Source organism: Sinohyriopsis cumingii, chromosome 5, assembly GCF_028554795.1.
Source record: "Sinohyriopsis cumingii isolate HCF-2022 chromosome 5, ASM2855479v2, whole genome shotgun sequence".
Taxonomy (NCBI): Eukaryota; Metazoa; Mollusca; class Bivalvia; order Unionida; family Unionidae; genus Sinohyriopsis; species Sinohyriopsis cumingii.
In genome coordinates, this window is record NC_142965.1 from 851,865 (window position 1) to 864,437 (window position 12,573).

The 12,573-nt window shown below is 35.6% G+C and overlaps 1 protein-coding gene across 1 annotated transcript in view; it reads right to left on the reverse strand.

Annotated features, from left to right (window-relative positions):
- LOC149798509 (uncharacterized) overlaps positions 1-12,573 on the reverse strand; it is an 83,636-nt gene that overhangs the window by 11,142 nt on the left and 59,921 nt on the right. Inside the window, exons 13-17 of the mRNA XM_089957118.1 lie at positions 12,303-12,416; positions 11,093-11,206; positions 7,865-7,978; positions 6,289-6,402; positions 1,851-1,964 (exon numbers count right to left, since the gene is read on the reverse strand). Of these exons, the coding sequence (XP_089813244.1) occupies positions 1,851-1,964; positions 6,289-6,402; positions 7,865-7,978; positions 11,093-11,206; positions 12,303-12,416 (570 nt within the window). The remainder of the gene's footprint in view (positions 1-1,850; positions 1,965-6,288; positions 6,403-7,864; positions 7,979-11,092; positions 11,207-12,302; positions 12,417-12,573) is intronic.

Consider the following 12,573-nt stretch of genomic DNA (forward strand, 5'->3'; position numbering starts at 1 on the left):
ATTATGTACCGTTTCGCTCAACCAAATAGTTGCAAAATCAAATTAAAGGATGAATTGACGTCTTCCGTGTATACCAGCTTTTAAACAAACACAATGATAGTAGGGATACTGCATGGACAAAAATAAATGCATCTTGACTGATAATCTTGGTTTAAGGCTTAATAACATTTTTGATTTTAATATACAATGTATCCAAGATGAAGTGCATAAGAATTTAGTCACAATTGAATGCTGCGCGCATTTCATTATGAACAGAAGGCAAGTAATAACTTTACCTTCTGTGCAGTTCCTGCCCATCCAACCGCTTGTACAGTTGCACGTGTATGAACCCATGGTGTTTACGCATGTAGCGTTATTTCCACATGGCGAAATGTTGCATTCATTTATGTCTGAAACGAAAGACAAGTCACTTTCAGGTAATTAAGTGCTGAATGTTGTCGTTTTCGTTTATGTCTTACATAAATATATACAGGTGTGACTAAGTCAGTCCAACTTTCCATTATGACTTTGTGCGCCCCAAATAATGAAATTTACAAGCCAAGTCATTTTTAAGATTGTACTTGATAACATTAGGACACAGACACGAGGGCTCACAGAAGTTAGTGGTTTCTCTTGATAGAACAGTAAACATCGGATCTTCATATATTATCTGAGTATACGTGTATATTATACGTTCCTACCGAATGCCTTAAGAATAAAAGCTGGCGAATAGAGAGTAGCAGAGGTGTTTGTATTTGAATATTGTAATGAGAATTGATCTGCATAGAATATCATTTGGAAACCCTCTTTTCTGCATGAAACCTGGAATGTATAAAGAGAGCACAATCAGTCGATAAAACCCCATTTCAGTTATTACCCATCCAACCGTTTAAAGAGTTGCATAGCCTAGGAACCGTTAAGGCTCTTGCAAGTTCCATTATTTCCATATGGTGAACTAGCACATATATTCAGAACTGAAATGTTCATTTTTATATTAACTCTACTTGCTTTTGAGTGCCGTATATGCTCTTTTCCTCTCTACTATGTATGTCAGATAGAATTGTTTTGGAACAGACTTTTTTCTGTTACAGTGTTTCCCGGAATACAGGTTCCTCGCAATTGCCAGCCGTAGTGAATTCCAAAACGCAGCAACAACACAATAACAAAACAAATAACACCGATGTCTATATTCAGTCTTCGACTAAATGCAATTTGAGCACATTGTATGTGAAGCATCTGTTTGGTAAATGAAACAAACGCAAAGCCAAATTAAAGCCTTAAGTCATAACTTAAACTCGTACAAATTCGAACAGAACTACAATTATGCTTGTGTTATATTATGCCCAAGCCATATAGTCTATCGGTATTTGTGAATGCTTTATCATTGATCAGAAAATGTTTACTAGCCTGTAGAGTCGTTGAAAACATAGCATCTTTATTAATTTATGCAACGAAGCATGTACCAATTGCAAGCCTTACGACATTGACTTTTATTTTTACCTGGTTTCATTTCAATTAAATTTTCCACATGGTTTCTGGTCAGAGTTTGTTCTTCAGCAGAATATGTACGCTTGTTCAGGCTCATTAACAAGATAAATGTTACGATTAGAAACCATAAGTTCATTCCACAGTTTTAATCGCAAATTTGTCAAAGCCAATTTGGGAATAGACTACATTAACACCATTCTTCCTCTTCAGTGGTATACACCAAAATTCTAATAAACGCATGTTGACTGATAATCCTTGTTTTAAGCCTTAATAACATTTTCGATTTTATATACAAGGCATCCAAGATGCAGTGCGCAAGAATTTAGTCACATTTGAATACTGCGCTCATTCCGTTATGAACAGAACGCAATGAATAACTGTACCTTCTGTGCAGTTCCTGCCCATCCAACCGCTTGTACAGTTGCAGGTGTATGAACCCATGGTGTTTACGCATGTAGCGTTATTTCCACATGTCGAAATGTTGCATTCATTTATGTCTGAAATGAAAGACAGGTCACCTTCAGGTAATTAGGTGCTGAATGTTTTCGTTTTCGTTTATGTCTTACATAAATATATACAGGTGTGACTAAGTCGGTCCAACTTTACATTATGACATTGTGCGCCCTGAAAAACGCAATTTACAAGCCCAGTCGATTTTAAGATTGTACTTGTTAACATGGGAACACAGACACGAGCATGGAGCGAGGGCTCACAAAAGTTAATGGTTTCTCTTGATAGAACAGTAATCGTCGTATCTTCATATATTATCTGAGTATACGTGTATATTATACGTTCCTGCAGAATGCCTTAAGAATAAAAGCTGGCGAATAGAGAGTAACAGAGGTGTTTGTATTTGAATATTGTAATGAGAATTGTTTTGCATAGAATATCATTTGGAACGCCCCTTTTGTGCATGAAAGCTGGAATGTATAAATAGAGCACAATCCGCCGGTATAACTGCATAGCAGTTACTACCCATCCAACCGTTTGAAGAGTTGCATAGCCTAGGAACTGCTAGGGTTAGTGCAAGTTCCATTATTTCCACATGGTGAACTAGCAGATACGTTCAGAAATGAAATGTTGATTGTTTAGATTAACTCTACCTACTTTTGAGTTCCGTATATGCTCTTTTCCTCTCTACTTTGTATATCAGATAGAATTGTTTTGGAACAGACTTTTTTCTGTTACAGTGTTTCCCGGAATACAGGTTCCTCGTAATTGCCAGCTGTAGTGAATTCCAAAACGCAGGAACAAACACAATGACAAAATAAATGACAACGATGTCTATATTCAGTCTTCAACTAAATGCAATTTGAACACATTGTATGTGAAGCATCCGTTTTGGTAAATGAAACAAACGCAAAGCCAAATTAAAGGCTTAATTCATAACTTAAACGCGTACAAATTCGGACAGAACGACAATTATGCTAGTGTTATATTATTGTATCCCTATTTGTGAATGTTTTATCATTGCTCAGAAAGTGTGTACTAGCCTGTAGAGTCGTTGAAACATACCATCTTTATTCATTTATGCAACGAAGCATGTACCAGCAGAAAGCCTTTCGATATTGACTTTTATTTTTATCTGGCTTCATTTCAATTAAATTTCCCACATGGTTTCTGGTCATAGTTTGTTCTTCAGCAGAAAATTTGCTTGTTCCGGCTTATAAACAAGATAAATATTACGATTAGAGACAACAATTTCATTTCACATTTTGAGTCGCAAATTTGTCAAAGTCAGTCTGAAAATAGACTACATTAAAACCATTCTTCCTCCTCAATGGTATACACCAGAATTCTAATAAACGCATGTTGACTGATAATGCTGGTTTAAGCCTTAATGACATTTTCGATTTTAATATACAAGGTATCCAAGATGCAGTGTGCAAGAATTTAGTCACATTTGACTTCTGCGCTCATTCCTAACGATTCAAAAACGTTTTGAAAGAAACATTATGAACAAAACAGAAGCAAAAAATTTACCTTCTGCGCAATTCCTGCCGATCCAACGGCTTTTACAGTTGCACTGGTATGAACCAGTGGTGTTAATGCATGTAGCGTTATGTCCACATGGTGAAATGTTGCATTCGTTTATGTCAGAAACGAAAAACAAATCAAAATACCCAAATTAGTTGATTGTAGGTGTCTTTTTTATTTTTCTTTCTTATATAAAAATTTGCAGGTTTCACTTAGTCGAAACCGAAACCAAAATTATATTATAATTTTGTTGTCTCTGCATACTGCAATTTATAAGCCCAATCGTATTTAATATTGTGATTCGTAGCGTTAGGACACTGGCACCCTCATGCAGTGAAGGCTGAAAGGGACAGTTGTCAACTCTACATTACTTTGTGAGTATATTATCTTCATATCAGAGTATACGTGAATGCTACACGTTTCTATATAAATCCCTAAGGACAAAAGCTCACACCCGAACGAATTGCAAAACTGATTAGCATTGGATATCATAATGTGGTTTGATATGCATGGTATATCACATTTACGCGGTATATGTATATGAAAGCTGATATTTATTAACATAGGACAACACTCGGTCATAACTCCCGTGCAGTTCCTACTCATGCAAATGTTTAAAGAGTTGCACTCATATGATCCGTTCCTGTTTGTGAAAGTTGCATTATTTCCACACGGGGAAATTATAACAAACATTCTGTGATGTAACGTTGATTTTATACATTATTTGTGCTTTTTCTGAGTGTCATTTATGCTCTTGTCCTCTTCATTATGCATAACAGAACGGAACGTTTAGGAGTAATTTTGGTTTGCTAGAATGTTTCCCAGAAGACAGTTTCCTCGCTCTTTGGAACCTTACCAAATCCAGACCGGCAGGAACAATTCAGTAACAAAATAAATGATGCCAATATCTATATTCAAGCGCCCACTAAATAGAACTTAAACATGTTGTATTTTGAAAATCTATTAGGTAAACGAAACAAACGCAAGGTCAAATTAAAATCTGAGTTCCCAATTTACGCCTGTACAAAGTCGCCCTAAACCATAATGATGGTATTAAGATATTATGGACAAGTCGTATGCATCCTCGATGCTCGTCAATGCTTTCACGTTGCTCAACAAGTATATATAAACACGTAGACACACTGAAAACCTATCGTATTTATTCTTAGATGTAACAAAGCATGTATTAGTAGGAATGATTTAGAGAATCACTTTGAAATTTTATTTTATGTCAGTCATTTTCTTGTCCTGGTTATATTCAGTTCGACGTTTGTATTTTGGTCGAAAAAGAAGAGTTCCAACGGCTTATAAGCATCTTATATTTTACGTTTTGAAGCCCAAGATTCCTTTCACATGTTAATTCGCAAATTTGTGAAATTAAATTTTAACATAAACTACATTGATCAAACTCATCCCTTTCAACTGTTCAAATGGAATTTCCCATATGTGTATTTTACCATAAAACCTTGCTTTAAGCATTAGTACTAATATTCCAATAAAATATATAAGTATACAAAATGCCGTCCGAAAGATCTGAAATTTTCGCTCTTCACGTGTTTAAAGAATAAAACAACCTATACAAAACATAACATTTAAGCAAAATTTACATTAGGAAAATAACGCAATAGTATTACCTTCTGTGCAGTTCTTGCCAGTCCAACCGCTAGTACAGTTGCATATGTATGAACCAATGATGTTTGTGCATGTACCGTTATTTCCACATGGTGAAAAGCTGCATTCATTTATGTCTGAAACAACAAACAGGTCACATTCAGCTCATTAGTTACTGAGTGGTTTCTTTTTCTGCTTTCTCCTTATATTAATATATGCAGCTTTTACTCAGCCGGAACCGACATTACATCACGGATTTGTCCGTTTTGCATAGTGCATGTTCAAAACTTAATTCATTTTAAGGTTGCACCTGATAACGTTAGAACACATGCACAACAACATGCCATAGATTAATAAGATTTCTTGACTGCGTAAATGTTTAAACAATTTATCCTCATATATTTTCTGAGTATCAGTGTATGCTATAATCTGCTACAGATATGCTCTGCGAAATAAATCTAACACGAAATGAGCAGCAAAATAGATTGTCCTTGAATTTCATTATGCGTTCGTTTCAACAAAGCACTTCTTTTAAAAACATTACATGTGCATGAAAGCATGGATTTATAAATATAAGAAAATCAACAGCTGTACCTTCCGTGCAGTTCCTACCCATCCATCCGTTTAAGCAATTGCATACATATGAACCGTTGGTGATCGTGCATGTTGCGTTATTTCCACATGGTGAACTAATACATACATTTAGGGCTGAAATGTAGATTGTATACATTATGACTACTAGGTGATCAGTCTTAAATATTATCTCTTCCTCTGAACTAAGCATATCAGGTAGAATTACATCGAAATCCTCGTTCATTTCTTCCTGCGCTTCCAGGAATAGAGTTGCCTTGCAATTTAGGACCATGCGAACCACATTAGCTCAAGAAGAACACAGTAAAAATATAATACGCCGATAAGTATATTTAGCCGTCCCCTTAATACAATTTGATTAGATTATATTATGTACCGTTTCGCTCAACCAAATAGTTGCAAAATCAAATTAAAGGATGAATTGACGTCTTCCGTGTATACCAGCTTTTAAACAAACACAATGATAGTAGGGATACTGCATGGACAAAAATAAATGCATCTTGACTGATAATCTTGGTTTAAGGCTTAATAACATTTTTGATTTTAATATACAATGTATCCAAGATGAAGTGCATAAGAATTTAGTCACAATTGAATGCTGCGCGCATTTCATTATGAACAGAAGGCAAGTAATAACTTTACCTTCTGTGCAGTTCCTGCCCATCCAACCGCTTGTACAGTTGCACGTGTATGAACCCATGGTGTTTACGCATGTAGCGTTATTTCCACATGGCGAAATGTTGCATTCATTTATGTCTGAAACGAAAGACAAGTCACTTTCAGGTAATTAAGTGCTGAATGTTGTCGTTTTCGTTTATGTCTTACATAAATATATACAGGTGTGACTAAGTCAGTCCAACTTTCCATTATGACTTTGTGCGCCCCAAATAATGAAATTTACAAGCCAAGTCATTTTTAAGATTGTACTTGATAACATTAGGACACAGACACGAGGGCTCACAGAAGTTAGTGGTTTCTCTTGATAGAACAGTAAACATCGGATCTTCATATATTATCTGAGTATACGTGTATATTATACGTTCCTACCGAATGCCTTAAGAATAAAAGCTGGCGAATAGAGAGTAGCAGAGGTGTTTGTATTTGAATATTGTAATGAGAATTGATCTGCATAGAATATCATTTGGAAACCCTCTTTTCTGCATGAAACCTGGAATGTATAAAGAGAGCACAATCAGTCGATAAAACCCCATTTCAGTTATTACCCATCCAACCGTTTAAAGAGTTGCATAGCCTAGGAACCGTTAAGGCTCTTGCAAGTTCCATTATTTCCATATGGTGAACTAGCACATATATTCAGAACTGAAATGTTCATTGTTTACATTAACTCTACTTGCTTTTGAGTGCCGTATATGCTCTTTTCCTCTCTACTATGTATGTCAGATAGAATTGTTTTGGAACAGACTTTTTTCTGTTACAGTGTTTCCCGGAATACAGGTTCCTCGCAATTGCCAGCCGTAGTGAATTCCAAAACGCAGCAACAACACAATAACAAAACAAATAACACCGATGTCTATATTCAGTCTTCGACTAAATGCAATTTGAGCACATTGTATGTGAAGCATCTGTTTGGTAAATGAAACAAACGCAAAGCCAAATTAAAGCCTTAAGTCATAACTTAAACTCGTACAAATTCGAACAGAACTACAATTATGCTTGTGTTATATTATGCCCAAGCCATATAGTCTATCGGTATTTGTGAATGCTTTATCATTGATCAGAAAATGTTTACTAGCCTGTAGAGTCGTTGAAAACATAGCATCTTTATTAATTTATGCAACGAAGCATGTACCAATTGCAAGCCTTACGACATTGACTTTTATTTTTACCTGGTTTCATTTCAATTAAATTTTCCACATGGTTTCTGGTCAGAGTTTGTTCTTCAGCAGAATATGTACGCTTGTTCAGGCTCATTAACAAGATAAATGTTACGATTAGAAACCATAAGTTCATTCCACAGTTTTAATCGCAAATTTGTCAAAGCCAATTTGGGAATAGACTACATTAACACCATTCTTCCTCTTCAGTGGTATACACCAAAATTCTAATAAACGCATGTTGACTGATAATCCTTGTTTTAAGCCTTAATAACATTTTCGATTTTATATACAAGGCATCCAAGATGCAGTGCGCAAGAATTTAGTCACATTTGAATACTGCGCTCATTCCGTTATGAACAGAACGCAAGGAATAACTGTACCTTCTGTGCAGTTCCTGCCCATCCAACCGCTTGTACAGTTGCACGTGTATGAACCCATGGTGTTTACGCATGTAGCGTTATTTCCACATGTCGAAATGTTGCATTCATTTATGTCTGAAATGAAAGACAGGTCACCTTCAGGTAATTAGGTGCTGAATGTTTTCGTTTTCGTTTATGTCTTACATAAATATATACAGGTGTGACTAAGTCGGTCCAACTTTACATTATGACATTGTGCGCCCTGAAAAACGCAATTTACAAGCCCAGTCGATTTTAAGATTGTACTTGTTAACATGGGAACACAGACACGAGCATGGAGCGAGGGCTCACAAAAGTTAATGGTTTCTCTTGATAGAACAGTAATCGTCGTATCTTCATATATTATCTGAGTATACGTGTATATTATACGTTCCTGCAGAATGCCTTAAGAATAAAAGCTGGCGAATAGAGAGTAACAGAGGTGTTTGTATTTGAATATTGTAATGAGAATTGTTTTGCATAGAATATCATTTGGAACGCCCCTTTTGTGCATGAAAGCTGGAATGTATAAATAGAGCACAATCCGCCGGTATAACTGCATAGCAGTTACTACCCATCCAACCGTTTGAAGAGTTGCATAGCCTAGGAACTGCTAGGGTTAGTGCAAGTTCCATTATTTCCACATGGTGAACTAGCAGATACGTTCAGAAATGAAATGTTGATTGTTTAGATTAACTCTACCTACTTTTGAGTTCCGTATATGCTCTTTTCCTCTCTACTTTGTATATCAGATAGAATTGTTTTGGAACAGACTTTTTTCTGTTACAGTGTTTCCCGGAATACAGGTTCCTCGTAATTGCCAGCTGTAGTGAATTCCAAAACGCAGGAACAAACACAATGACAAAATAAATGACAACGATGTCTATATTCAGTCTTCAACTAAATGCAATTTGAACACATTGTATGTGAAGCATCCGTTTTGGTAAATGAAACAAACGCAAAGCCAAATTAAAGGCTTAATTCATAACTTAAACGCGTACAAATTCGGACAGAACGACAATTATGCTAGTGTTATATTATTGTATCCCTATTTGTGAATGTTTTATCATTGCTCAGAAAGTGTGTACTAGCCTGTAGAGTCGTTGAAACATACCATCTTTATTCATTTATGCAACGAAGCATGTACCAGCAGAAAGCCTTTCGATATTGACTTTTATTTTTATCTGGCTTCATTTCAATTAAATTTCCCACATGGTTTCTGGTCATAGTTTGTTCTTCAGCAGAAAATTTGCTTGTTCCGGCTTATAAACAAGATAAATATTACGATTAGAGACAACAATTTCATTTCACATTTTGAGTCGCAAATTTGTCAAAGTCAGTCTGAAAATAGACTACATTAAAACCATTCTTCCTCCTCAATGGTATACACCAGAATTCTAATAAACGCATGTTGACTGATAATGCTGGTTTAAGCCTTAATGACATTTTCGATTTTAATATACAAGGTATCCAAGATGCAGTGTGCAAGAATTTAGTCACATTTGACTTCTGCGCTCATTCCTAACGATTCAAAAACGTTTTGAAAGAAACATTATGAACAAAACAGAAGCAAAAAATTTACCTTCTGCGCAATTCCTGCCGATCCAACGGCTTTTACAGTTGCACTGGTATGAACCAGTGGTGTTAATGCATGTAGCGTTATGTCCACATGGTGAAATGTTGCATTCGTTTATGTCAGAAACGAAAAACAAATCAAAATACCCAAATTAGTTGATTGTAGGTGTCTTTTTTATTTTTCTTTCTTATATAAAAATTTGCAGGTTTCACTTAGTCGAAACCGAAACCAAAATTATATTATAATTTTGTTGTCTCTGCATACTGCAATTTATAAGCCCAATCGTATTTAATATTGTGATTCGTAGCGTTAGGACACTGGCACCCTCATGCAGTGAAGGCTGAAAGGGACAGTTGTCAACTCTACATTACTTTGTGAGTATATTATCTTCATATCAGAGTATACGTGAATGCTACACGTTTCTATATAAATCCCTAAGGACAAAAGCTCACACCCGAACGAATTGCAAAACTGATTAGCATTGGATATCATAATGTGGTTTGATATGCATGGTATATCACATTTACGCGGTATATGTATATGAAAGCTGATATTTATTAACATAGGACAACACTCGGTCATAACTCCCGTGCAGTTCCTACTCATGCAAATGTTTAAAGAGTTGCACTCATATGATCCGTTCCTGTTTGTGAAAGTTGCATTATTTCCACACGGGGAAATTATAACAAACATTCTGTGATGTAACGTTGATTTTATACATTATTTGTGCTTTTTCTGAGTGTCATTTATGCTCTTGTCCTCTTCATTATGCATAACAGAACGGAACGTTTAGGAGTAATTTTGGTTTGCTAGAATGTTTCCCAGAAGACAGTTTCCTCGCTCTTTGGAACCTTACCAAATCCAGACCGGCAGGAACAATTCAGTAACAAAATAAATGATGCCAATATCTATATTCAAGCGCCCACTAAATAGAACTTAAACATGTTGTATTTTGAAAATCTATTAGGTAAACGAAACAAACGCAAGGTCAAATTAAAATCTGAGTTCCCAATTTACGCCTGTACAAAGTCGCCCTAAACCATAATGATGGTATTAAGATATTATGGACAAGTCGTATGCATCCTCGATGCTCGTCAATGCTTTCACGTTGCTCAACAAGTATATATAAACACGTAGACACACTGAAAACCTATCGTATTTATTCTTAGATGTAACAAAGCATGTATTAGTAGGAATGATTTAGAGAATCACTTCGAAATTTTATTTTATGTCAGTCATTTTCTTGTCCTGGTTATATTCAGTTCGACGTTTGTATTTTGGTCGAAAAAGAAGAGTTCCAACGGCTTATAAGCATCTTATATTTTACGTTTTGAAGCCCAAGATTCCTTTCACATGTTAATTCGCAAATTTGTGAAATTAAATTTTAACATAAACTACATTGATCAAACTCATCCCTTTCAACTGTTCAAATGGAATTTCCCATATGTGTATTTTACCATAAAACCTTGCTTTAAGCATTAGTACTAATATTCCAATAAAATATATAAGTATACAAAATGCCGTCCGAAAGATCTGAAATTTTCGCTCTTCACGTGTTTAAAGAATAAAACAACCTATACAAAACATAACATTTAAGCAAAATTTACATTAGGAAAATAACGCAATAGTATTACCTTCTGTGCAGTTCTTGCCAGTCCAACCGCTAGTACAGTTGCATATGTATGAACCAATGATGTTTGTGCATGTACCGTTATTTCCACATGGTGAAAAGCTGCATTCATTTATGTCTGAAACAACAAACAGGTCACATTCAGCTCATTAGTTACTGAGTGGTTTCTTTTTCTGCTTTCTCCTTATATTAATATATGCAGCTGTTACTCAGCCGGAACCGACATTACATCACGGATTTGTCCGTTTTGCATAGTGCATGTTCAAAACTTAATTCATTTTAAGGTTGCACCTGATAACGTTAGAACACATGCACAACAACATGCCATAGATTAATAAGATTTCTTGACTGCGTAAATGTTTAAACAATTTATCCTCATATATTTTCTGAGTATCAGTGTATGCTATAATCTGCTACAGATATGCTCTACGAAATAAATCTAACACGAAATGAGCAGCAAAATGGATTGTCCTTGAATTTCATTATGCGTTCGTTTCAACAAAGCACTTCTTTTAAAAACATTACATGTGCATGAAAGCATGGATTTACAAATATAAGAAAATCAACAGCTGTACCTTCCGTGCAGTTCCTACCCATCCATCCGTTTAAGCAATTGCATACATATGAACCGTTGGTGATCGTGCATGTTGCGTTATTTCCACATGGTGAACTAATACATACATTCAGGGCTGAAATGTAGATTGTATACATTATGACTACTAGGTGATCAGTCTTAAATATTATCTCTTCCTCTGAACTAAGCATATCAGGTAGAATTACATCGAAATCCTCGTTCATTTCTTCCTGCGCTTCCAGGAATAGAGTTGCCTTGCAATTTAGGACCATGCGAACCACATTAGCTCAAGAAGAACACAGTAAAAATATAATACGCCGATAAGTATATTTAGCCGTCCCCTTAATACAATTTGATTAGATTATATTATGTACCGTTTCGCTCAACCAAATAGTTGCAAAATCAAATTAAAGGATGAATTGACGTCTTCCGTGTATACCAGCTTTTAAACAAACACAATGATAGTAGGGATACTGCATGGACAAAAAGAAATGCATCTTGACTGATAATCTTGGTTTAAGGCTTAATAACATTTTTGATTTTAATATACAATGTATCCAAGATGAAGTGCATAAGAATTTAGTCACAGTTGAATGCTGCGCGCATTTCATTATGAACAGAAGGCAAGTAATAACTTTACCTTCTGTGCAGTTCCTGCCCATCCAACCGCTTGTACAGTTGCACGTGTATGAACCCATGGTGTTTACGCATGTAGCGTTATTTCCACATGGCGAAATGTTGCATTCATTTATGTCTGAAACGAAAGACAAGTCACTTTCAGGTAATTAAGTGCTGAATGTTGTCGTTTTCGTTTATGTCTTACATAAATATATACAGGTGTGACTAAGTCGGTCCAACTTTCCATTATGACTTTGTGCGCCCCAAATAATGAAATTTACAAGCCAAGTCAT